Source organism: Drosophila teissieri, chromosome 2R, assembly GCF_016746235.2.
Source record: "Drosophila teissieri strain GT53w chromosome 2R, Prin_Dtei_1.1, whole genome shotgun sequence".
Classification (NCBI taxonomy): Eukaryota; Metazoa; Arthropoda; class Insecta; order Diptera; family Drosophilidae; genus Drosophila; species Drosophila teissieri.
In genome coordinates this window covers 2,630,880-2,657,123 of record NC_053030.1, presented here as the reverse complement: position 1 = coordinate 2,657,123, position 26,244 = coordinate 2,630,880, and the positions used below count along the sequence as shown (strand labels likewise).

The following is a 26,244-nucleotide window of genomic DNA, read 5'->3' as shown; positions in this document are numbered from 1 at the left end:
CAAAAAATTTTACGACCACTCTTTCATGAGCGGACCAAAAAAAAAAAATTATATGCCACATAAGCCTGATGACCGTCCAGCGAATCGCTATGCACTCAACAGGTACCTCCTGACCAACCCAAATTCACGATACCTGGGTCCAGATCCCGAGTCCTCATGAGTGGCATTTGCCGGTATTGTCGCATCTTTTAGCCGGTCACTGTAAAACAGCGAGGGGGAATTTCAATTGGAAATTAAAATTGCCTGGCAGCTGAGATTCCAATAATACTAAATGCGGTATCGTAAATTATGGCACATCGTAAACGAGAATATGCTAATCGATTGCATTAACCCGATAAAGACGGTAATTAGTTCCTTGTTTCGGTCGTAGGAGTATCTTTGCCTTTTTTATTATATTATATGAATAGGGAACCCAAGTTGAACCCAAAATTGCTAAATGTTTATTTGTATATTATAGAATATAAACCATACCCGATAATTGTCCCTGGGTAGAACTCGAATTATCCTGATAGACCGCATCGAAACCTATCCTCTAGCCATGACAATACAATATAATGTCAAGACCAAGCAAACCACGAAATCGAACCGAACGTACGACCGAAATGAACTGCAAATCGTTAACAATAATCTAGCGAGGGATCAGACTAGTTTGCATTTAAGGCAAAAATGATCGTACATTTAAACGGACGTATTTGATGGGGCTCGTTCGATATGTGCGCACCAGCAACTCTCATCTCGGCCCACGACGAATTCGTAAAGTACCTTACGCTTTAAATGGTTTCTGAGTTACAGGCTGGCCGAGTGGGATCTTTAAATCTGATTTCCTGCGACTCGCAGCAGGTACAACACAACAATTTGGCGGCAACTTATGACAGAACACCCTTCGCAAATAAACTCAAATGGCACCACACTAAAAAAGTAACAGCAAGAATTTATGCAGCTTATGCTGCTGAACAGCCAAAGCGGCTTTCGTATGAATTTAAATTATGAGTATTACCAAATGGGTCAGTTAAAATAAATATGCAATGGTCTCGGCGATTCCTAGTCTTTCGAGCGCACCTCTGCGAATTGGCCAAATAGAGTTGTCTCTATCGCAATTTCTCATTGAGCTGGCCAACACTCATCCCCGCTCCCTTGCTGACCATGTTCCTTGGATACTTAGTCTGGCAATGGGGCGGCTTCTCCTGTTATATCGCGCATGCATCTGGTAATCTATGCGCAATTAGCGGTGTACATAAGATTTAGAGTTCGGATTGGTTTTGCCCCTTCTTTATCTGCCTGTGAATCCAACCGATTATAGGCCGTAAATATAATATGGAATTTGTTATTATTCTTTTCCTTAATCTGTCGAAGTGGCTCATCATCTGAATGCTTGGAAGACACTCAGAAAATGCATTATATTTCACTGGCAAGGCGGTGAACTTGTGAAGGTTATATTTATTTAATGGACACATGGCTTATTTGTAATCGCTGTGAACTTAGGTTCATGACATGATCACAAGATCGCATTAGCGATTAGCGACCAATTCTAATAAATATATATCTTTCAATTACAGCAGACGGCTCACTCTTTGCATACGACTATACAGTTCGCTTTAAACGCTCGATTCCTTAGGCCTTGGTTTCGGCTGTGGCGATCTTCATGACACCATGACTGTTCCGTAGGTGGAATCCTTGTTAAGTGGCTCCCGTTGGGTCATCGACTTTCCCGCTGTCGTAATGCAGCGCTTCCGTTCTCTTTGTCTTTAAAGCGTGGGTTCCTATTTAAATTGAAATTGCTTAAATCATTTTGGATAATCATTTTTCAGTAACATAACCGGCCGAGAGTGATATTTATACCCGTTACTCGTAGAGTAAAAGGGTATACTAGATTCGTTGAAAAGTATGTAACAGGCAGAAGGAAGCGTTTCTTGATCAGGATCAGTAGCCGAGTCGATTTGGCCATGTCCGTCTGTCCGTCCGTATGAACGTCGAGATCTTAGGAACTACAAAAGCTAGAAAGTTGAGATTAAGCATACAGACTCCAGGGACATAGACGCAACGCAAGTTTGTCGATTCATGTTGCCACGCCCACTCTAACGCCCACAAACCGCCCAAAACTACCACGTCCACACTTTTGAAAAATGTTTCGATATTTTTTCATTTTTGTATTAGTCTTGTAAATTTCTAACGATTTGCCAAAAAACTTTTTGCCACGCTCACTCTAACGCCCACAAAACCGCCAAAAACTGTATGTGCTGAAGACTCTCCTTCGCACTTCGAAAAGCTGAGTAACGGGTATCAGATAGTCGGGGAACTCGACTATAGCGTTCTCTCTTGTTTTGAGTTCAACTACTAATATCGAACAGTTGAGCATGCATGAAATAGTCTTCATTTGTAAGCTTGTTCGTGAAGTTGACTTGGTTAGTCGGTTTTCTGATTCTCTGTTTTAAGCAGATACACTAGAAACGTACCCCTAATCCTAAATCATTGTAGATTTAACTTTGAGTTGCATGACCCCTACAGAGAATGATGTTCTGACTATTATAGACTTTATCCTATTATCTCTGATCTTGAGTCTCTGCCGCTCTTAAAGCAATCATTTCCATCTTTTTTAACACATAGTTAGATCTTACTAATAAAATTACTAATATTTATACATTTCCTCGTTTCTGTATTCGTTTCTAATTCGCGTCTATATTCTCGCGATTCGAGCCGTACGATACACGGTAGCGCTCCTCGGTCGGTTGGGTGGGAGGTGTGGCAGTAGGACTCGCGCGTTAAAACAAAATATGCTATGTCGTCTTATTGTCAGTTGTCAAAAATCTTCGATGATGATGATTACTCGGGTGGCGACAAACCAAGCAGATCAAACAACAATGAAAGCATGACCAAAACGTGTTTTATTTTTCATTAAATGTTGTGTTTAGCCGACATGGTACAGTGTACATAAAATTAAATTTTATGTTTCGACGGCCATCTTTGAAGGAACATTAGAAATAGTCAAGTCAATTAAAGCCCAAGTGACCCGCTGGCTTTTAGTAAGAAAATCACTTAGGCGTTTACCGAATTTACGACTCTATGGCGTTTTGGAGGAGTGGGTGGGGATCGTAACCGTTTTTACGACCCTGACAGCTCTTAGTACCCCATAAATATGATTTAGAGAATAAGGAATACCACTATTTTTATACCCCGGCTGAGGGTCAGTCAGAAGATTGCATCGCACTGTAGGATACATTTGTGACCATATAATGTATATGTATATACTTTAATAGTATCAACATCTACGTTCGTTCTTACGCAAACTATTCAATCAGTTTCAAAGCTATCTGCATAAAACATTCCCACACGCTTTCCTTCTATTGCAGGTAGTGTTTAAACGAAACAGGATCGGACCACTTTAATACATAGCTGCCATAGGAAAAATCGGGAAATAAAACAAAACAAAAGAAAACACTATAGTCGAGTTCCCCGACTATCTGATACCCGTTACTCAGCTAGTGGAAGTGCGAAGGAGAAATTTCAACACTGACAGTTTGTTGGCGTTTCGAGAGACAGTTACAATACTAATAAAACAATATCAAACAAGAAAGAACGCTATAGTCGAATTCCTCGACTGTCTGATACCCGTTACTCAGCTAGTGGAAGTGCAAAGGATAGTCTTTAACACTGACTGTTTTTGGCGGCTTGTAGGCGTTAGAGTGGGCGTGGCAAAAAGTTTTTTGGCAAATCGATAGAAATTTACAAGTCTAATACAAAAATGAAAAAATATCAAAACATTTTTCAAAAGTGTGGGCGTGGCAGTTTTGGGCGGTTTGTGGGCGTTAGAGTGGGCGTGGCAAAAAGTCTTTTGCCAAATCGATAGAAATTTAAAAGACTAACACAAAAATGAAAAAATATCAAAACCTTTTTCAAAAGTGTGGACGTGGCAGTTTTAGGCGGTTTGTGGGCGTTAGAGTGGGCGTTGCAACATGAATCGACAAACTTGCGCTGCGTCTATGTCCCTGGAGTCTGTATGCTTAATCTCAACTTTCTAGCTTTTGTAGTTCCTGAGATCTCGACGTTCATACGGACGGACAGACGGACGGACATGGCCAGATCGACACGGCTATTGATCATGATCAAGAATATATTATATGTATATGCTTTATATGGTCGGAAACGCTTTCTTCAGCTTGTAACAACTTTTCAACAAATCTAACGGGTATAAAAATTACATTGTTTTAAACGATTAAACGAACGGCTAGACCAGGAAGTTATTCCGATTTTAGAGGAAGAATTAATATGTAGACTCGAAAACTTAAATGCTTCAACTAATAAGGCAAATCATTTAAAAGAACAGATAGAACACATAGATTGAGGCAATACATTTTGCGACGAATTGGAAGAACTTTCTATAGTGAGCAAGGCAAAAATAATGTCTCTGGTATCTGCCTTGAAGACTGCAATCATCAGCAAAGCTTCGGGATCAGCTGCTGTAGCCCCAACTCGTGCGCGACTTCCAAAAATTGCCAAAATTTAATGGAGATTAATTCGCAGTTCAACAAATTCATCACTCTTTGAAATGTTGGTTCATAAAGTCGCCAGCATTCCAGTTATCTAATTTCTTGACTCTCTGGTGAAGCTTGAGGAACAATTGAAGTATAACAAGTCACCAAGAGCAATTACAAAAAGGTACTGGCCAGTTTAAAAAGGGTTTACGATAACGAATGTTCAATATTTGTGAATAATATTTCAACATTGTTTAGTCTCCCGAAAATATCGCATCAGTCCGCATCCTCCTTGCAAACCTTAGCGATACTGTTTCGTCGATTTATGGTTCTCTGTTATCGATAGGAGACGATACAAAAATGTCGAATGCAATGTTTATTTATTTGGTATTGAATAGAGTGCACCCAGTGACCAAACAAAAATGGGAGGAACAGATCGATTATGATACTTTGCCGCTGTGGTCCGATTTCGAAGAAATATTAAATCACCGATATTAGCATTTATCTGCCAAAGAATCGCCAAAGCAAGACAAATTTTTGTCAAGCAAACCACATAATCATAGCTCATAGCACATAATCATATCTCGTGTTCCTCCTCCAAATGCAAGCCTCAACTTGTAGCTATTGACAAAGTGGTGTTCAAACTCACCTGATTTTACTGCATCTGAGAGCATAGTTAAGTCGATACCTATCTCGGATTCAACTAAGGCGTTAGGGATATCGTGGTTGCCTAGCGAAGACCCTCGGCTTATTAAGACCCAGTGTCATTAAAGATCCTATTGCAGGAACTTTGGCTTAATAAGATCGTGATGAGTCGATTCCGATGCATTTAGAAACAGTTTGGAATATACTAAAAAGCCCTCTTTTTCAACTGGATAAGATATCGATTCCTCGGTTCGTGCATACCGACCCGATGTTACCGGTACAGTTACATGCCTTTGCCGACCCATGTTTTTCATTGGGGGCGCTTGATCTTTGAAATGAAATAAAATTATTTGAATGACTCTGTCGCTCAATTCGGGCTGTATTTGATCGATGGCGTGGCGCATGTAGACTTTGAGGGCATCGGTGGCTTGCGACTTGTTGGCATAGACATGCGACTTATGAAAACCCCACAAGAAAAACTCCAGCGGGGTCAAATTGGACGACCTCTGTGGCCTGTTCCCGTCGCCTCTGAGCGAGATTTCCGGAAATTGCTTGTGCAGAACATCCATCGTAGCGTGTGCTGTGTGGCACTTAGGGCCGTCTTGTTTAAGCCACATGTTGTCCAGATCTAAATTGTCGATTTTAGGTCAAAAGAAGTGGGTTATCATCGACCGGTATCGCTCACCATTGACGGTGACGGCCATCATTATCGTTTTCTAAAAAATATGGACCAATCACGCCTCCGGCCCAAAATCCGCACCATACAGTCACTTTCATGAGATTTCAAAGCTCGAGCGTCCCTATTGGATAACCCTTTATATTATCATTCTTGACCTCAAACTCAAATTTAGACCAAAACGTCGGATTCTGAAGTTACTCTTCACTGGATTCGATATCATCTATCTGCGTTGTCGTGATTCGTTTCGAACAGGGTAGCGGAGATTCAAGAATGGGCAGGAGAAGCTACATGGCGGCCTGTTCCCACAAATAAGAACCCAAAAGATCGTTTCTATAGGTTGTGACGTCGACGAAATTGGTTCATTTGGTTCAAGTCTTGTTCACTGAAACATTATTTCTGATGGACAAAGAGGAAAACTGGCCGAAGAATGCACATTTCGAGCTGGACGATGAAGTCTTGCGTCATCATCAAGGAAGACGGCAGTCGGATTGACCGCTGCTGTGCAAACTGTCGAAATGGTGCAACTTCTCGTTGTTTCGAGCTAACGCTTCTATATCATACGATGCCAAGTTTCCCTTGCTGATGACGAAACGCTCTTAATTTGTACAGAGCTACGACCGGCATCTGCACCACATTGATCATGTGGAAATATTAGTTAGTCGAAATTTAAAACCATCAAGCGCACACGAATTCTTTTCGTCGCCGGCGGAAAATTTAATTATTTGTGCCACCAAAGTTATCGGTTTATTATCGCTTTTTATTTTTTCAAATAAATAATTACTGCAAGGATAATTATGTTATAACTCCTATGATAACTCCTTTTTACGAATTTAGCAAACTTAACAATCCAGATCACATATTATAAATGCATATCTCTGTTTTACTTTAGCTATTTGCAGATGTAACTAAGGTATCCATCGCAAGTGAATATTTGGGTCATTGATGCCGGCTGCACATAAAAGAGGAATTAAGAATGCGTAAAATATATAGAGATTCAGCACCACAAACACGACTTGGCTGATAAGGTACTGACCTGGGTGGAGCGGAGTATGAGTGCCATCATAAAAAGCATAATTACGGGCATTTTTGCTAATGTGACTCTCTGGCCGCAGGCGTTGGCAGAACATTTCTTATCACGACGGTAGGTTGTGATTTGAGGATGGACGTGGCGGTCTGGGATGGGAATAATGCTCGTTGATGCTAGACGCCGCCACAAGGCTGAGCTCTCTCATAAATCACTCATTATGAGGCGTAATTAATGCGACTATATGGCGAGCTTAATTTTGTATAAATCATAAGATTAAAACCAGTGCCTAGCATTCATGGTTCCTGTAAGGAACAGATGTTGGGAAGTTCTCTGTATCGGCAAATTGAATGAGCTTTGAAAAAGTTCACCCATATGGGCTAGTAATATGTTAATGAGGTTATCCCCCAAGACATAAAGGAAGGGAGTTAGAACCAAACCAAAGCCATAAAAAAACATTTTCAATCGATTTAAATGCGTTGACACTTTAAGGAATTCAAATTCTCATTTTAATACTGTCTCTTGAATATGTTACATGATCGCAATCCGCTTATAATTAAAAAAATTTAAACATTTTACATTTTTTTGCCAAGTTGGTTAAAAAAGCGGTAGTTTATAATTATATATAACATTGATTTTAGCTACTTGTTTTCTTTCACTTAAGGGTTGCCATGTTCTTCGGCCTGACGTTGGCCTTCTACATCCTACATTTTCGAAAGAAAAACGTCGCCAAATTTCAGAGCAACAGAGCCGTTCTGGAATTTGTCAAAAATATTGCGCAATATCCGTTATAGAAGACGACAGGAGTCTCGAATTTTAAATGGTGCAAGAGGGGAACAATTTGAGTCAAATTATTTGTTGTTTTTGATTATAAAATGTTCCAGCTTAATCTATAACCAAAGACATTAGAATTATTATTATAATGTCTTTGCTATAACAGTGTTTTGTCCATATTAAAATTCGGATTTTATTCTACCGAAAATGGTAGATTATATAATATATATATATTATATAATATTGAAACAGTCGGCTTTGTTTGCCTCTCCTCTACCAGGATAAATTAACAAGGTTACTTACGGAAAATTTATCGACCTTTTGTATTCAAGTAAAATAAAAAATAAAATATTTATAGAACCGGGACTTGTATTGAATTGTAGTATAAGTATTTTGGAATACTTGTTTCGAAAAACATCCAGAAGCCTTTCAGGTAATGCTTACAGAAGCATTTCAGGTAATGTTTACAAAAGCTTTTCACTGATTGCTTACAGATGCGTTGCACGAGAAGTATGAAAGAGATTCTTACGCCCGGAAAAATAAAATACAAACTTTCCTAGTTGTCGAACCACTTTTCCTCGATAAAAATGTAATGTATAAAGCCAAGCGAATAGCAATAAATTCATGTTTCTAAATATTTATACCCGTTACTCATGGAGTAAGAGGGTATACCAGATTCGTTGAAAAGTATGTAACAGGCAGAAGGAAGCGTTTCCGATTATATAAAGTACTAGCGGGCCCTATGCGCTTCGCCGCATGCAGTCTTAAAATTCAATGAAAACTTCCTAGAATTTGTTATATGAAAGTCATTTATTTTATTTGAAAATTGTTATTTTCAATCCAAAACATTTGGATAAACTATATTTTTTGTTTTTCCATTTGGAGCGAATACAAATAAAGAGTTTGGAATGAACTCTTGAACAGGCTACGTATAGCTGCCCATGAAAAAAACACAGCTCTTCCAAATTCAACCCGCATACTTTAAGCGTTTGTCCTTGTGCCTTATTAATGGACATGGCACAATTTTGGTGCATTTAAATTCCGTAGTAAAATAATTGATGAGCCGATTTTTAAGTTCAAAAAATGCGGTGGCATACCAGGCGGTTCTAGGGAATTTAAAAATTCAACTGGATAATTCACTGCATCATCTTCTTTCATTGCGCTATCAAAAGATTTATATGATGTCAGTGCGCCTGACAATTTTTCTTGAATGTAAAAATTGATTTCATTGACGTGTACATTTTTTGGTGACAATATTGCTCGTTCTGTCAACCAATCGTGATTTCTGTGATTCGAATTATATTTGGAAAAACGCTTTCTATTAATTCGCCTTTAGATTGTAGAATTGTACAAAAATTGTTTGGCCATGTGATCAAGCCATTTGTATTTAGAAATTTGCCACTTCCGATTTCTAATAATTGCTTCGAAAAGCGTTCTGCAGATTGATCATTGTGCAATTGAACAATTGTTCAATGTCAATTTTTCCAAATAAAATATCCAATTTGATTTCCAAAAGCACAAAATTGAATAAAAGAGAATATCAATCTAGAACTAACTGAGCAGAGAAAAATGACATCCTATATTTCAGAAATGGCGCTGCAGCTTAAATCAATGAAATTTTAGATTCAATAAAGTGGTAAGTTGGACTGTGTAAATGATGTGGATCGTGCATTTGAGGTTAAATTCACCGTTTTATCCCTCTTCGTCTTCCTCCTTCTTCTTCCACCTCTTCCTTCTACTTCCTCTTCCTTCTTCTTCTGACTTCTTCATGCTCCGTATTCCTTCTGCCTTCTTCTTTTTCCTTCCTTCTTTCTCCTCCATCTTCTTAATCCTTCTTCTTCCTCCTCCGTCTTCTTAATCCTCCTCCTTCTTCTTCCTTCTTCGCCTTCCTCCCCTTCCTTCTTCTTCTTCATCCTTTTTTTCTTCTTCATCCTCTTTCTTCTTCCTCTACCTTTTTCTTCTTCGTCTTCCTCCTCCTCCTTTTTCTGAAAACCTGCGTGATTGTTGATGCTTAGTCTTCTTGCTTTATTGCGTTCGGCTCGTGTATCTTCTAATTGATGAAGAAGAAGGAGGATGAGGAAGTCGAAGAAGGTGGAAGTGGTGAGTTTAACCTCAAAAGCACGATACACATAATTAACACAGTTCAACTTACCACCTCAAAAACAAATGCCTGCTGTTACAATTTATTTATGAACCAAATAAAGTTTGTCTCATGAATTAAATAAAACGAAATGAGCAGAGAAGAATGACATCCTATGTTTTAGAAATGGCGCTGCATGTAAAAAACGGTTTTCCCGCTTTTCTTTTGACTTCTTCCAGAATTTTTTTTGCTCTTGTCCTAACGGAGCCCGATACCTTTCCAACGAATGCAAAACCGTTGAAGTCGGCTCATGCGTTCTGGAGTTATAATCATTCACCAAACTTGTTCTCAATTTTTATATATATAGATATATATTCTTTATCATGTCCGTCTGTCCGTCCGTCTGTCCGTCCGTATGAACGTCGAGATCTCAGGAACTATAAAAGCTAGAAAGTTGAGATTCAGCCCACAAACCACTTAAAACTGCCACGCCCACACTTTTGAAAACTGTTTTGATATTTTTTCATTTTAGTAATTGTCTTGTAAAGTTCTATCGATTTGCCAAAAAAAATTTTCCCACGCCCACTTTAACGCCCACAAACCGCCAAAAACTCTCCTGCGCACTTCCACCAGCTGAGTAACGGGTATCAGATAGTCGATGAATTCGACTATAGCGTTATCTCTTGTTTCTAATTCCAGTCAGCTGTTCGGCAGTGGTACTATGAATTCGACGGGAGTGATTCAAAACTCTACACACAAACCAGTTGACTCTCCGGTTATTATTTAAATAATAGAGAACTTATATCTATGTTGAAAGAATTTTTAACAAATTGACAAGGTTTTTCCGAATACAATTTGCATGTTAAATTTCATATTAGGTTATCTTATTTTGGAAGTAGTAATGGCCGTTCTCAAATAGTATTGTAAAATTCTCCGTTTTTAGAGTTGCCAAAGTCAAGAAATAAAGTCCCTTTTTAAATCGATGCACGAAGTAGACATAATCAAAAATTAATTATTTTCATTCCGACATCTGTATTAAAATTTATAAATATAATACAATTTTAAAATCTGATCACGCGATGATACAAATATAGTTTTTAAAAAATTAATTTTTGCGTATATTTCTCGTTTTTAAAATAATTACTTTACGTCCTCGTCTACATCACATTCTACTGCTCGAACTAACAATGTTCGTTCTCAAATCAAAATTTTGGTTTTGAATTATTCGTACTTAAACTTTTATTTTCGTTATTAAATATCTCTCTATCTTGATTGACATCGAAAACTGACAATTCTAAAGGTGACAATTTCTATAAATGATAGATAGTTCTTTAACATCTGCCCGACATTATCGGCCGTCTTTCTGGATCTTGCTGGATCTAAAACAGAAAATTCAAAAATCACAATATAGTTCCCTCAGCTTTGGCAGCCACCCACCATTCCCCCGGTACACGCATTAACGCAAAAACCGCAACCTGTTTGATAATGTGAGGTGTGGCATTCATTTCGTACTTCGGTGACTTCACAGCAGATGTCGCACCTCTTCACCAGCCCATTTTGAAGACTGATAAATTTAACTCATGGGTGAAAAATGTAATGCCCGTCCCTCACAATACCATCGAGTTGCCAGGTTAACAAGGCATCGACAAAGGCATCTGATATGCGCACCGTTTTGGTGTCCTGTATTCATCATAGCTGCAGATAAAGATTTGGTTAAGACACTGGAGCCGAAATTACATAGAAACGCATGACATTTAAAAGTTAAGTATACGTTTAAATGTTTTAGTGTCTCTATTTCTCGCAGATCCTCTTCAAATTGTAGTTTTAGAAATTGCGACCTTTTGCCACAGAGCCGTGATTGTTGCGTTTGCGTGTAAGTTTGACACAAGCTGGAGCAGTTGGATAAGCCAATGGGAAGCAGACGGATGGGAGATTTTTTAACCCCTAAGACCAAGTGATTTTGAATTTAACGTGCACGTCCACTGCTGCAACGGCAAATTTATATTGAACTTTAACCACGCAGACTTTAACGCCTAGAATCAATAAAGCTTAAACATTCGATATATTTAATGTTTTAAGTTTAGGCTTAAGGACAAAAGCAATACATGTCAATCAAGTAGTTTCTAATGCACTGAGAGCCATTTCTGTGGTCATTAACGCGTGTTATAAGGCCGTCTACAGCTAGCGTATATCCCGAATACCTAACTTTTCCTTCAAACTGACCCTCGCCAGGAGTGGCTAACACTCGCACCCTAAATTCCGACTGATGCTCATCTGCGATGCGTCTCCACTTATCGGCAGTCAAAACCCGTACCAGGTATAAAGTCTTGCAAGGCGGAGTATGTGTGCGGGTCATCTTATTGAGGTTTCGAATAATGAGGCGTGCAGCCCTCAAAACATAGCCATCTGAAGTCGAGACATTTCTAAGCTGCTGACACAGACAGTTAGCCGTGGGTATGGCGGCCAAGAAACAGTCTCTATGGTCTGGAATAGGCAAGAAAAGGCTTATTCCTCGCGGAATGTCATTGCCCATTGCCCATAAATCAGATCTGCGCTGCTTTAGTGTCTCATCCTCCAGGGACTTCAGATTGGGGAAGCTCTGAAGAGTGGCATGTAAATCAAAGGCGTTGACCAAACGACGGTTGTTACTCTTTAAGTTGCCGAGGGCCTGCGGATATCGTTCTTCCAGCCACCTGGGATAGCAAAGCATGGCCAGGGGCTGACTCTCTTCCACTTTGCCCTGCACGGTTTTGTAAAATCGGCCCTTATTTAAGCCATGATTAGAAACCACCAATAGCACCGTGTTCTTAAGAATACCACTCTGTGCCAAGTCTTTAAACATTTTCAGGAACGGTTGATCCAGCTTCCGGCCGTAGTTAAATAGGTGATCAATGCCCTGGGTCCACCAAAGAAACGTAAAGAACCTGTGCTCTTTATAATGAGGAAGCATCTTAAATAGGAACTCTCTAAGCACCATTGCGTAATTGTCCTTTTCGTTGCAGTGGGTACCATATAATCCGTCCGTTCTCGTTTTTAGCCACATCTCAAGAAGGGCAGGCCGGAGGTAAAAATCTGTTGGCGGCTTCCGAAACCCTTTCACGAACAGACTCTTGTCTATGTTGTCCTCGCCCAGTCCCGTTTGATAGCCGGCTCTTTGGAAAACCTTCCAGATAAAAGGACAGCTGTCCAGGCTGCTGAGGTTCGACGAAATGTCCTTCATTTCTTGCCCACTTAGGCCGCTAAGCAACGGCATCAGACTATCGAAGCTGTCATCACCTAACCGATTGAACCCCTTAAGTTCCACGTGCGGAAGAGATAGCAGAAAGTTGGCTGTGCGAGTCATGCTTCTGTGGAAATGCATTTGGGAAATGGAATCTAGGCCCACGATCAACACAGACAAACTGTCGACGTCGGAAGCTAACTTCAGAGGAGGGAGACCCTGGGTGTTACGCAGCCATTTGTCGGTTGGATGAATGTAAAAATGAACTCCGTTGTAGATGTTTTTAGCGTTGATAAAGCACTCAGCCCTTATGATATCCACATGGGGCTCTATTGTATTATTACCATCCGTGAGCAACGCGAATTCTCTGCTATACAAGTAGCGATTGTCGAAATCGGTGTTTCGCTCCATGGCATAATAAATGCACTTGAAACTCTCCAAAGTCTCGACGCCGTACCTTGCTTTAGCAAGCTCTATATTTACATCCGTTCTCAGGTAGTTGTATTCGCATTTGCTGAAGGATGACATGTCCAGGTTGCTGGCACAAAAGTCTCTACGAAGTCCGCGCCACAGGAACATTACGTCGCGTTCATTGGGAGCCATAGTCAGCATACGACAGCCCTTAGTGTCCACAGAGTATTTCTCCACAAGATGCTGCTCCTCGAAGACTAGGTAGTCGACCACCACATCGTTATAGTAGTAAACAAAGGAGAAGATAATCAAACTATACAAGAAGCAGCAACGTATGCTGCAGGAGCACATTTCGCTTATTTCTATCGACCAGACATCGAACTATTGGATACTATCTTAAATCGATAAACAAAGAAAAATAATGACAAAAGCCAATTTACGTCAGAATTGCCATAATTTTGTCATGTGAATTGAAATTTTAGGAAATATTTTTAGAAGCTAACAAAAAGAAAAATCCTACGTGACCTAGATTAGTCTGTGCGAAACGTCATCAATATTTAAAGTACATCTCTCTATTTTTGGCGATATCAATTGGGGCGTATACCCGTTACATGTAGATTAAAAGGGTATACTAGTACACTCAGAAAACTGAAGAACGAATAATTTGAGAACGAACGTTCTTAAAAATGTTATCTGTCATACTTAAAATTTTTAAGACAACAGTACTTAGAATACGTACTAGTTGTACTAGTTGTACTCGAATTTCACAATTTAAAAGCGAAATTATTGATACTCATGGAAAACAAAGGTTGATCTTTTCCCATTTATATATATTCCTTGATCATTTTATGCGACCAATTTTAAAAGAATATACACAAAAATATAAGAAGTTTAAACTAAAATTTATGCGATCAAAAAATCTCCAGCCATTCGACAGCTTACACTTGTTAATATCGATTACATTTCTGTGTTGTCGATAATCGATTTCAACACGGCGCTCATTTAGTGTCAAAAAGTTCCTGGAGTAACAAGTACAAAGTGAAGTAAGTGAAGAATAAAGTGAAAATGTGGAAACATCAGATAGCTTACAACGGCATTAGAGGAAATGGGCATATTATTATGTATATTTTTTATGTATATTATATATAATAACGAAATTATTAAATTCGTGTAAATAAACAATAAATATGATTCGTTCCTAAAACAAAAGTGTTTGCTCTGAAAATAAAAATATTCATACTTCAGTTTTAAATTTGTACAACTTAAACCGTAAATTTGTAATGCACATATTAAAATTTGACGAGTTTGGGTCAAGTATATTTAATATTTAATTTAAGTATTTCCCATACTTAAAGTAGTACATTTATCGCTCTTAAATTAGTACTCTATCGTACTTAATCCCATCAAATGTTAGAACTTGGAGCCAGAACGTTCGTTCTCAAATTCATACTTTCGGTCTCCAATTAATCGTTCTTGAATTTAAATTGTTGTTCTTGAATCAAAAAATTCAAGTTTACCGTACTTTCGATGCGGTTCGTTCTTGATTTGATATCGAAAAGCGTACATTAGTTATATGTACATATTATATGAAAAATAACATTGTGTTGTTAGGTCAATTTTTGTCAATAAGTACGCTCGGACAATAAGTACAGCAATTAATAGAATCGTATACCTTCCCTAGTATTTATGACACAGCTTCTTTTCGTAAATATTCGATTCAAGCTGAGCTCCATTTTAGTTCCTTTTTAACATGTAACAATTTAAGTATGTAACAATAAACTTAAAAGTCCGCTGCTGCAAAAGGCATTCCCATTCGGATTCTGAGTTACGGTCCACTCTAATCTTAGCTATAAGCAAAAAACGTTGCTGGCGGAGACCGGGGCAGTGGCGTTAATTTATCACTTAACCTTCTTTAACAGCCAAGTTTATAATTTCGATGGCGACCAGGGCCGACCAAAGCGAGACTGACGATGAAGCTGGCAACTGCGGCACTTCAACGACGACTGCCCATCAGCGAAATTCCGGAGTTGTGGTGGAGGAAATACAAAATACAAAAGACATGGAGATGGAGATGGACACTGGGAGAAACAGGATTGCATGGAGGACAATGCAAGTTTGTGGCCCGACGAACTAGACCAAACGGCTTGAATAATTTTGTATTTCAGATTTAAAAAATCCATAAAATTGAGCTCATATAGGTAGCTCATTGGTAGATGTAATTATGTCGACTGCAATGTATAATTTAATAGGATTTATTAAGCAGTGTAGTGGTCCCAGCTCCAATAAAATAAAATATGAAACGATTGCCGGGATATATATGTATATGTGTTTTTCCATTTTACACTTAGCCGACTGCTTCGCCCTGCTTCTGTTTTTCCGACCCTACAAGCCGAGCCCGCTTCTCCATTAGTGACGTCGTCGTATTTCTTTGGCTTTCGCATCAGCACCGTCTCTGCAACTTCGCTCCTGGGGTTGTCCTCTTTGTTGATGGTTTACGCTTTGGTCGGTCCTTTTTGGAAAATGAAAATGTAAACGGAATATTCATGAGCAGATTAGAATTATTTTTCGTGCTGTCATTTTCATTTTCCTCCAACTTTTGCCCGTTTCATCTCGGAGATCCCATAATAGGTTTCATTAGGCTTTAAAATCTGGGAAAAACGCTATAGTTGAATACTGTTGAATCCTATACCCAGATATGTAAAAATTAATATTACGATATATTTTAAATATATATTTTAATATATATGTATGTATATGTATATAAAATAAATATATATACATATATTACCTCCAGCCTGTTCTTTGAATCCTATACCCAGATATGCTACGTTATATTTTAAATATATATTTACATATGTATGTCCGACTCGGCTATTGATCCTGATTTAGAAAATATGTACATACATATATGCTTTATATGGTCGGAAACGCCTCCTTCTGCCTACTTACATACTTTTTAACGAATCTAGTATACCCTTTTACTCTACGAGTAACGGGTATAAAAAGTATAACGCTATGGACGGCAGCTACATAGTGCCGAAGTGCATCAGGATCATAATGATTAATACACCAATCAAAAGGTATCGCGAAAACCAAAATGATTGCCTACTAGAGAATTTGATAAAAATTGATAAAACGAAATTATACAATATGTTCTATAATTCACTGAAGCAGGCTCAACTTAATTTTTATACCCGATACTCCTAGATTAAAAGGATGGTTGAACGGGTGTTGAAAAGTATGTAAAAGGTTAAAAGGCAGATTTTCCGATTTTATAAAATTTTCCATTGGTAAACATTTTGGCCACGACGACTCTCCCTCCCATAAACCGCCCAAACCAGCCACGGTTAGATAAATAGAGAATACTGGATATGCAACAGTTTTGAAAATTGTATATATATTTTTTTAAATTTTATTATTGTTTGTGCCAATTTTTATCGATATGACAAAAAATTTTGAAATTAAGCTCTAACTCGTTTGTCGTCCTTATCATAAATGTTGTTTTCTGCTGATCCTTATGAAGTAACTTGCTTACTTGCATAAAAATGTAATGATACAAACACTGGGGCACCGACATGAATCAACCGATGGCAGGCAGACATCGCTTCCTGGAGAGGGGAGCTTGCAATAAAAATGGAAAACCCCGACCACGTCGCCAAAACATTTAAAATATTTTCGAAATGTTATAAAAACGCGTAAAGGGATTTAATAAATAACTGTTACTGCTCCGCCCTTGCCTCCCGACCCCGCTACCCCCTTCTGCTGATGCTCATTTGCCTTTTCTCGCCATTGTACCGTAATTCAAAATGTTGTTTTTTCGACGCTTTCCATGCAGACTTTTCCCTTTTCTTGTGCATTTGCGTAGGCTATGACCATCCCACTCACGCCCAAGGTCTCCTTTCCCCTTCTCTTTCAGAGTGGAATTATGTTTTATCCTGAATTATGGATTTTGTTTTGTTGTTTTCTGTCAAAATCATATTTTCTTCACCACCAACCCCACTCTCTATTGCTAACACAAGCCCGACTTATTTACATACCGAAAAATTCACTGAGGGCAGACTGAGAGAAATAAGTTTGAGCGGGCAGTAGTATAGATATATAAATTGGTGTTATGGCTTCCCAGTAAGATATATGTATTTCGCCAAGTTGAATTTATATTATATTGCAACTTAAATAATTAAATTATTAAATCATTTTATTCGAGATTTAACATATTTAAAGAGCTTCAGTGCAATAATTTTGCGTTAGCTCAGACCTCAGTTCAGTTTTCATCTACAGCAGGCTTCCCTGGCCATTAATGAGAATTTGTTTGTATCGACGTGGTCGAAGGGGGCTTAAGGGTGTTGGGGTGGTAGGTGATGGTCGTCAGGGGATTCCTTTGCTGCTTCGGTTTTCCAACGGCCCGCCTGCTCAGCTTAGTTGTAAATTTACAACAACAAGCAGTTAGAGCGAAAAGTTTTGCAAATAATTTCTACTTAACGTTTAAAATTAGAATTATTTTTAGACGGAAATTAGGAATTATGAAAAATAGAAGGACAAGAAGGACACTAATATACAATGGAATAAGTCATGTATCTATACTTTGTTATTACGTACACATACACATTCATAGGTCTTCTGATTAGGACGGACGCTTTTGTGCTTTCCGTTAAATTTCCGGTTTTAATCGAATTTAGTGAGTGCACCATTTTATTTCACAAAAAATATCTGATATCTAAAAATCTGATACCCGTTACTCAGCTAGTGGAAGTGCGAAGGAGAAATTTCAACACTGACAGTTTTTGGTGGTTTGTGGGCGTTACTCGACGAGTAACGGGTATATTTAAAAATATTCGAAAAGATTTGGCGTGGCAGTTTTAGGCGGTTTGTGGGTGTAAGAGTGGGCGTGGTCAAAATGTGTTTGATATATCGATACAAATTTGAAACACAATTAATAAAATTACAAAATGTCAACACATTTACTTTTGTTTTTTATTTGAAAGGGTTCTTTCTCAGTACACACCAGTTTATTTTTAATTTATAATTTCTTCAAGGGTATCGGCAAGATTTTTGGCAAATCGAGAGATATTTACAAGGCAAAAATATGAAAAAATATCAAACCATTTTTCAAAAGTGTGGCCGTGGGAGCTTTGGGCGGTATGTGGGCGTGGCAAAAAGTATGAACGCTGAGATCTCAGGAACTACAAAAGCTAGAAAGTTGAGACTAAGCATACAGACTCCAGAGACATAGACGCAGCGCAAGTTTCTCGATTCATGTTGCCACGCCCACTCTAACGCCCACAAACCGCCCAAAAATGCCACGCCCACATTTTGATGTTGATATTTTTTCACATTTTTGTTAGTCTTGTAAATTTCTCTCGGGCGTTAGAATGGCCGTGGCAAAAAGTTTTTTTTGGCAAATCAATATAAATTTAAAAAAATTAAAAAATATCAAAACATTTTTCAAAAGTGTGGGCTTGGTAGCTTAGGTCGGTTTGTAGGCGTTAGATTGGTTGTTGCAAAATGTTTTTTGCAAATCGATAGAAGTTTACAAGACCAATAAAAAAATTTAAAAATATCAAAACATATTTTAAAAGTGTGGACGTGGCAGTTTAGGGCGGTTTGTTGGCGTGGCAACATGGGTCAACAAACTTGGGCTGCGTCTATGTCTCTGAAGTCTGCATGCTCAATCTTTCTAGATCTAGATCAACTTGGCTATTGATCCTGATCAAGAATATACAGCTGCGAAAAAAAATAGCACCACTTGCCCAGTAAAACTTTGAATAGGTCTCCTACCTACAATTTAGGGTTTAAAAGGAGCTGAAATACCTTTTTAGAAAGGTTAAACAATTCACTTTTTAGATGGTTTTTAACCATGGTATATTATGGTATAGCCCCAACTACATAGTACGAGAAACAAGCCCATGCCATCACAGTGGATCCTTCGTGTTTAATTGCTTCTACTGTGTAATTCGGCTTATATTTGGTGTTCCTAGGGCGCCTTACATACGATCAAGATCCATTGCCACCAAAAAAAAAAAACAACTTTGCTCTCATCTGACCATAAAAAGTTCGTCCACTTTTCGAATGGTCAATTTAAATGTTCCTTGACGAACTTAATGCGCTTGGGTATGTGTCTTAAATTTAAAAGAGGGGCTTTCCTTGGACTACAGCCTTTTAATCCATGTTCCCTTAGACATGTGTAAACTGTTTGCACTGTTGCGGATATGTTGAGATCCTTTTTCAGTTCGGTAGTAGCTTTAAATGGATCCTTCTTGCTCTCGGGTATAGGAATAGAACTGTACATATATTCTTTATATGGTCGGAAACGCTTCCTTCTGCATGTTACATAATTTTAAAAGAATCTAGTATACCCTTTTGCACTACGGATATATTAAAATCATATTATATTAAAAGCAGAAGAGTGTGCAAGTTCGACTAGTTATATAATTACTTTTGTATGTTAAGTGTGCGTTCGTCACTAGTGTTTAACCTCTTTAATGAGATAAGTAAGTTTATCCTCTACTAAATTACTCCCAATTGAAAGAATTCAATAGCGCAAAGGTACGCCCAGCTTAAACAACAGTTGCACGATTGGATTGCGGGTTTGGAGATATAAACAAAATATCAGGTGAGCCTTTGTGGGTGACAAATTAATGAGAAGCTCATTAACGTACTGAGTAAGAATTACGGATTTGATTGAAGGTCCTTTGGGCAAAAGTACGGCCACAGATGCAGTCAGGGTAAATAATCTTATACACATCGCCACAGGCTGGATACACTCATACATATGTACATATGCGTGTATCTATGTACATACATATATCTCGTTCCTATTTGCAGTGCGCAACGCCAACAACAGAGCGTGAATATTCAGCGAAAAGCGTCATTATGTGTACACACAACGTTAAACCACTCCACCTACAAAAACTCCTCCTTCCAGAACATCCGGATCCGAAAGCCAACAACGGCAACGAACCAACGGCGCAAACAAGGAGAAAACGTGTACATAAAACAATCTCGTTATGTCGGCATTATCCTGAAGAATTCTGGTTCGTCCTCGTCACTTGCAGCGCCATAAATCACTCACACGCTTGGCCCATTTCCCCCGACGTTCTGTCCCTTTCACCCGCTACGTCTGTCTTTTTCTGGCTGGTTCTGTCTATCACATTGTTGTTTGTATTGCGCTTGTATGTGTGAGGCGCGTGCCTCACTATGATGTCGTCTTGCTCACACATAGACGTAGTGCAATGACTTTGTTTTAGGGGAATCTTTCTATGCACTCTTTCCGGCAAATAAAAACTTGAATGCACTGAAAATAAAGTCAAATAGAGTTCGAAGAGGTCATATGATATTATTATGACTGCTCAAATGTATAGGGCACTGCTAAAACAGTATTTTATCATATATCTCATACATATTACATATACATATAAATTTAAGAAATACCTAAGGGCATTCACTAGTCCAACTGAATTTTTCAGCTATCTAAGAATTTTTGTTTGTTCATTTTTCTCCCTTGGTTTTTCAGTAATTCACCCCGCGGTGACATTTTGGTGTGACAGACAAGACGTGTCCTTCGTCCTTTTTGCATTTTTCTCTGTCGGGTGTCTGTGTATGTGGTAAGTTTATCGTTTTAAATGTTGATACAAGCTCGGGTCGTAGTCCGCTGCCTGTCCTAATCCCAGCCCAGCCCGCATGGGGATAATGGGATGTTGAGTAAATATTTAAGAACTCCCCTCGCCCACTCGGCTCCAACGGCACACACCCCTCGGGTAATTGAGGAATCGTAGGCGACCTCCAAAGTTTGGGGCAAAAACTTTGCCGGCTGTGTCCGCTCTTTTGCAATGGGTGAAAAAGTTTAGAGGGTGTGAAACGAAACGAGCCGACGCTGGCACTCTCTAATCCAGTTTTTGGCCCCGACTCTTCGGCCAGGACACTTTCTGGCATAAATCATTTGCATTCAAAATGAGACCAATGAGGAAAGCCTGCAAATGAGCGTCGAAGATGAATGCCGCAGAACAACATCAAGGGGCCGAAAAATCCTTTCAATTTTCGCACACATTCAATTTTATTAATTAAAACCATTTTTTCTCCCTTTCTCTTAGCTTCTTTTTCTGTTTGTTATTGGAGGAGATTGGGCAATTAATTCCAAACATTCTGGACGCTTTTTCTTTGTTAAGTTTCGGAATTTTTTGTGCTGTTGTTTTGGGCGCAAATAATCCTTCGCTTGCCTTGCGCGAAATAAAATATCACAAACAGCAGCAGCTCCCATAAATAATGGAAATGTATGCCAGTTTCACACAAACGCACTCGAGAAGTCTCATAGACCTTAAACACAAAAGGCAGTAACCAACTTTTCCACCGAAATTACCATTCAATCAATTTGTAATTTCCAGCTCTAGGAAGGAAAAAAAATAGGTGGTTAATACCTTACTTCATTAATTTGGGCCAGTTCTTAATTACGCCCATCTGTTCTAATAAGCCTTTCATTCCATTTTATTTTGCATTTAAATTGAATCTTTATACCCGTTACTCGTAGAGTAAAAGGGTATACTAGATTCGTTGAAAAGTATGTAACAGGCAGAAGGAAGCGTTTCCGACCATATAAAGTATATATATTCTTGATCAGGATCAGTAGTAAACAGTCGATTTGGCCATGTCCGTCTGTCCGTCCGTATGAACGTATGAAAAGCTAGAAAGTTGAGATTAAGCATACAGACTCCAGGGACATAGACGCAGCGCAAGTTTGTCGATTCATGTTGCCACGCCCACTCTAACGCCCAAAACTGCCACGTCCACACTTTTGAAAAATGTTTCGATATTTTTTCATTTTTGTATTAGTCTTGTAAATTTCTAACGATTTGCAAAAAAACTTTTTGCCACGCCCTTTCTAACGCCCACAAACCGCCCAAAGCTGCCACGCCCACACTTTTGAAAAATGTTGTGATATTTTTTAATTTTTGTATTAGTCTTGTAAATTTCTATCGATTTGCCAAAAAACTTTTTGCCACGCCCACTCTAACGCCCACAAAACCGCCAAAAACTGTATGTGCTGAAGACTCTCCTTCGCACTTCGAATAGCTGAGTAACGGGTATCAGATAGTCGGGGAACTCGACTATAGCGTTCTCTCTTGTTTTTCATTACGGTTATTCCAGAACTCGCCCAAGAAAATTCGAGTTTATTGATTTTTAAGAAGTCATCGAAAGCGTTTCTTATGTATGAATTATGTATTATGTATTATTGATCAGGATCACTAGCCGAGCCAACCCGTCTGTGTGAACGTCGAGATTTCGGTAACTATTAAAGCTAAAAGTTAAGATTGCAAGCTGCGTAAGCTCGATTCAGAAGGCTGGCACGCCCACTGTAAAATCTTTCTATGTTTTGCCATGATTTTCATGTGTTGTCGATTTCTATCTATGCCATTTGTATGTTGTCCTTTTTTTTTGTGGTTAGCCAATTAATAAATTTCTCCCTCGGACTCCCTAACTGATAGTTAAGGAACCCAAATATAGAGTTATCTTTTGTCTTTTACCTTATTTCGTTAGTAGAGGTTACTTTGAGGTATTTCTTAAATAAGTTTTGGGGCTTAGGCAAATGTTGTCCGGAAGAAAATTAGCTCTCAACACAATTGTCAATTCGTTAGCGTTCGAATTGGTGTAGCATAACTAGTATCTGCACGCTAGTATCTTAAAGCTAATTGTAAAAAATCAGAGTATTAAAATGTATAAAGTCACAAATTTTATTAATCGCTGACATTTTACAGAATATCCCCTCCGGTGGAGCGCAAATCTCATTGGGACAATTTTGCAATTTTAATCTTTATTTCTTTACGGAGGATGACATGGAAGACCCCATTCAGACACTCACGCTTTGTTTTTGTGCAGCGCCTTTGCTACTGTCTGTCATAAATCTATCAAGTTTAATGGCCGCCTCAGCGCTGCACATAATTTTATGTATTTTATGCTGCAAATTGTTAGCCAGCGCGCACACAAACACAAATCAGAAGGAACAACCCTCGAAGAGCCACACAACCAAAGAAAATTCACCCAGACGCCCTCCGGACGGAGCCACCCCCAGAGGAAAGGCAAAGACGAGAACACGAATTTCCACGCACATCTCGGAAGGCTCACAAATTTCATAAAGTGGCAATTCAATCAATCAATTCTGACAGGGGGTGGCCATTGGGGTGGACTGGACTGCACTCAGTCATGGCCACCTTAACCGTTATGACCACGTACACAATCACACAACTCAAACTGATTTTGTTACGGTTTGGGAAAGTTGGGTGGTGGTGGTGTTGGAAGAGGGGGGGTTTAGGAGAATAAACAAAAGCGACAGAATTATGCATAAAATTCCTCTTGTCTTTTTTTAACAGCCCTCTTTTTACAAGGGGCAGTTACTTTGGCTCGGGGGCAACAGACTTGTCAGTCACTCAGTAAGTATAAACCCAAGACCCCTGGCAGTTTAAATATATTTTTAATTCTCTACCGCCGGGCGCCCTCATCCAGCCGTATAAAAACATCACCCATTTTGTAGGAATTTGAATGATTTTTCTTATTTGTAGCTCTCCTGCTATTCTAAATTATTTTTGTTTGTAATTCGCTTCCGTTTAGTTGTCCGCTTTTCGCCCTTGATATTGCCAATGACTTGGGCATACGATACATTTTGAAAATAGAAAAGAAATACATAGAAGATAACCTCTTGGGATACCAAAAATTCCTCGGCTTAATAAAGCAAGCTTTAAAAAAAAGCAAATTGTTTATTCTTTTCCACGAAGGATGCGTGAAAGACCTTCGCCTTGTAAGAGGTGCAGAAAACAAAAACTACCCCCCAGTAAAAGGCACATTTGTCGAGCTAGAATTAGCAATATGGATCGCGGTTGATCGCGGTCCGAGTCATGCCATCTAATCCAACCTATTCGAGTCAAGGTCCACCATTTTAAATAAACAAGCACCAGCCATTGCTGTTCCGTGAGTTTTCATGTACCTTTTAGATGCTTCCAGAACACTTATCGTGTCTGTGAGGAACGATGACCAGTCAGCGTGACCAATCTGACAAAGAATTGATTGACATTCCAGTGGAGCTCAGGGAGTAAGTAAGACAGGGAATAGCCATTTGTTCTCTGTTGCATTCACTTTCGGTCGGAAACCGGCCTTCCGCCGAAGCTCGATACAACTTCTGCTCCTCCCAAATATAAATCAGTGAAAAATTGTACAATTTAGAATTCATTGGGGTAAATAAAGCTATATGGCAGTGTCTCTGCACATGACAGTTCACAGAGACCGTCTTAAAATGGGAAATGATTTGAATTAGCAATCGAAAAGTATTAAAATTATTTTAAATTAATTTTTTAGAACATATTTTTTAAATATTTTTAGGGCCATATTATTTTTTTTTCTGATCTTATTTTCCTTTTATTTTAGGGAGACGAAAATCTTAAATAAAGGGTACCATTTATGTGCCTTTGTATTCCTTGTTGCATAGTTGATTTAGCCTAAAGGTTTCATTTCCGATTTAATTTTTAAAAAATCTTTTCAGAAATACAATAGAATTAATTTAGGAAGGTATAACATCATAGCCATTCTGTCACGTCTCACTCATTCAGCTTTCGAAATCACTCAAACGTGCGAGAGCGAAAACCGGTCTGCGCTCTCGTACTCATGAAACAATAACTGCTCTTGCTCTTTCGTTTGTCGAATTTTCGAAAATAGACTGTGGACAGAGGCGTTCGGATGGGGGCTTCGATATTAGAATATTATTACATACATACATATTTGATGAAGTTTTGCTGATAATAACCACCAACATATTTATTTATTATTTATATTTATTTCCTATACCATTAAAATAAACTGCTTAAGGAACCCTTCAAATGCTATGGCAAAAAGAAAAAGTTTTGATACCCCTCTTGAGTTGTACGCCACTGACCTTGGAAACAACCAAATCAGCTGATTTTGTTTGCCGTGCAGGCAAACTTTGAATTACCTACAATTTAATGGCCAATTGCTGCGAAATCAATTTATAAAACAATAATTCAATAAGTTTGTTAGTTTAAATCAAAACACAAATACAATTTCTTTTGTAATTTTGGGCTATATATTTCTAACCTGGGGATCGGATTAAAATTGCAAGTTGGGTTTAATCCAAATAGTCTTTTCCCGGTAAGGTCGAGCTTATACACTGTGGTTGACACGTATTTTCATTTCAATTCGTTAGAACAAACAGTACAATCAAATAATAAAACTTAATTCACAGCGCACTTTTCACCATCAAGCGTACGACGCACACGACGCGTTGCTTCTCCCACAGAAAATTCGAAATTCGAACTCGCTTGTACAATTGAGTAGTTCGAATAGTTGAGTTGTTTTTCAGTTCGTATCAGACCAGAGTTTGTTTGAGTTAAGACGCTGCTTGGGTTTTATACCCGTTACTCGTAGAGTAAAAGGGTATACTAGATTCGTTGAAAAGTATGTAAGTAGGCAGAAGGAGGCGTTTCCGACCATATAAAGTAAATATATTCTTGATCAGGATCAATAGCCGAGTCGATCTGGCCATGTCCGTCTGTCCGTCCGTCTGTCCGTTCGTATGAACGTCGAGATCTCAGGTAACGGGTATCTGATAGTCGAGAAACTCGACTATAACGTTCTCTCTTGTTTCTATTATTTAATAGCGCTCAGTTGCTTTTAAATATCACTTTATAGCCACTATTTACAGCTTTGCTAACTGATATAAAATTACACTGCAATTGTGGAACATAGAGAACATCTTAAGGGGTTATTTCACTCTATATGATTTGATTAAGTAAAATGTTATTGCTCAAACTACAGGGCGACCGTTGCTTATTTTTCAAACCCTTTCACCGTTTTTCTTATTTAATTCAGAGCTCTAACTCTTTTTCGCGAAATAGGTGTTCTAATGAGCAACCATTTCTTGTACCGTCCCGTCGTATTCAGCAAAAC

General features: G+C 38.6%; 2 protein-coding genes across 2 annotated transcripts in view; both read right to left on the bottom strand.

The window, feature by feature from the left end:
* Positions 1–25,577, bottom strand: part of LOC122613882 (zinc finger protein 845) — a 42,040-nt gene extending 16,463 nt beyond the window's left edge. Inside the window, exon 1 of the mRNA XM_043788297.1 lies at positions 25,393–25,577. The gene's annotated coding sequence lies outside the window, so the exon portion shown is untranslated. The remainder of the gene's footprint in view (positions 1–25,392) is intronic.
* On the bottom strand, positions 11,701–13,757 carry LOC122613883. The gene has a single exon (XM_043788298.1). It carries the CDS (start codon positions 13,651–13,653, stop codon positions 11,758–11,760), a length of 1,896 nt encoding a protein of 631 aa, XP_043644233.1. The 5' UTR covers positions 13,654–13,757; the 3' UTR covers positions 11,701–11,757.
* Positions 25,578–26,244: the final 667 nt, after the last annotated feature.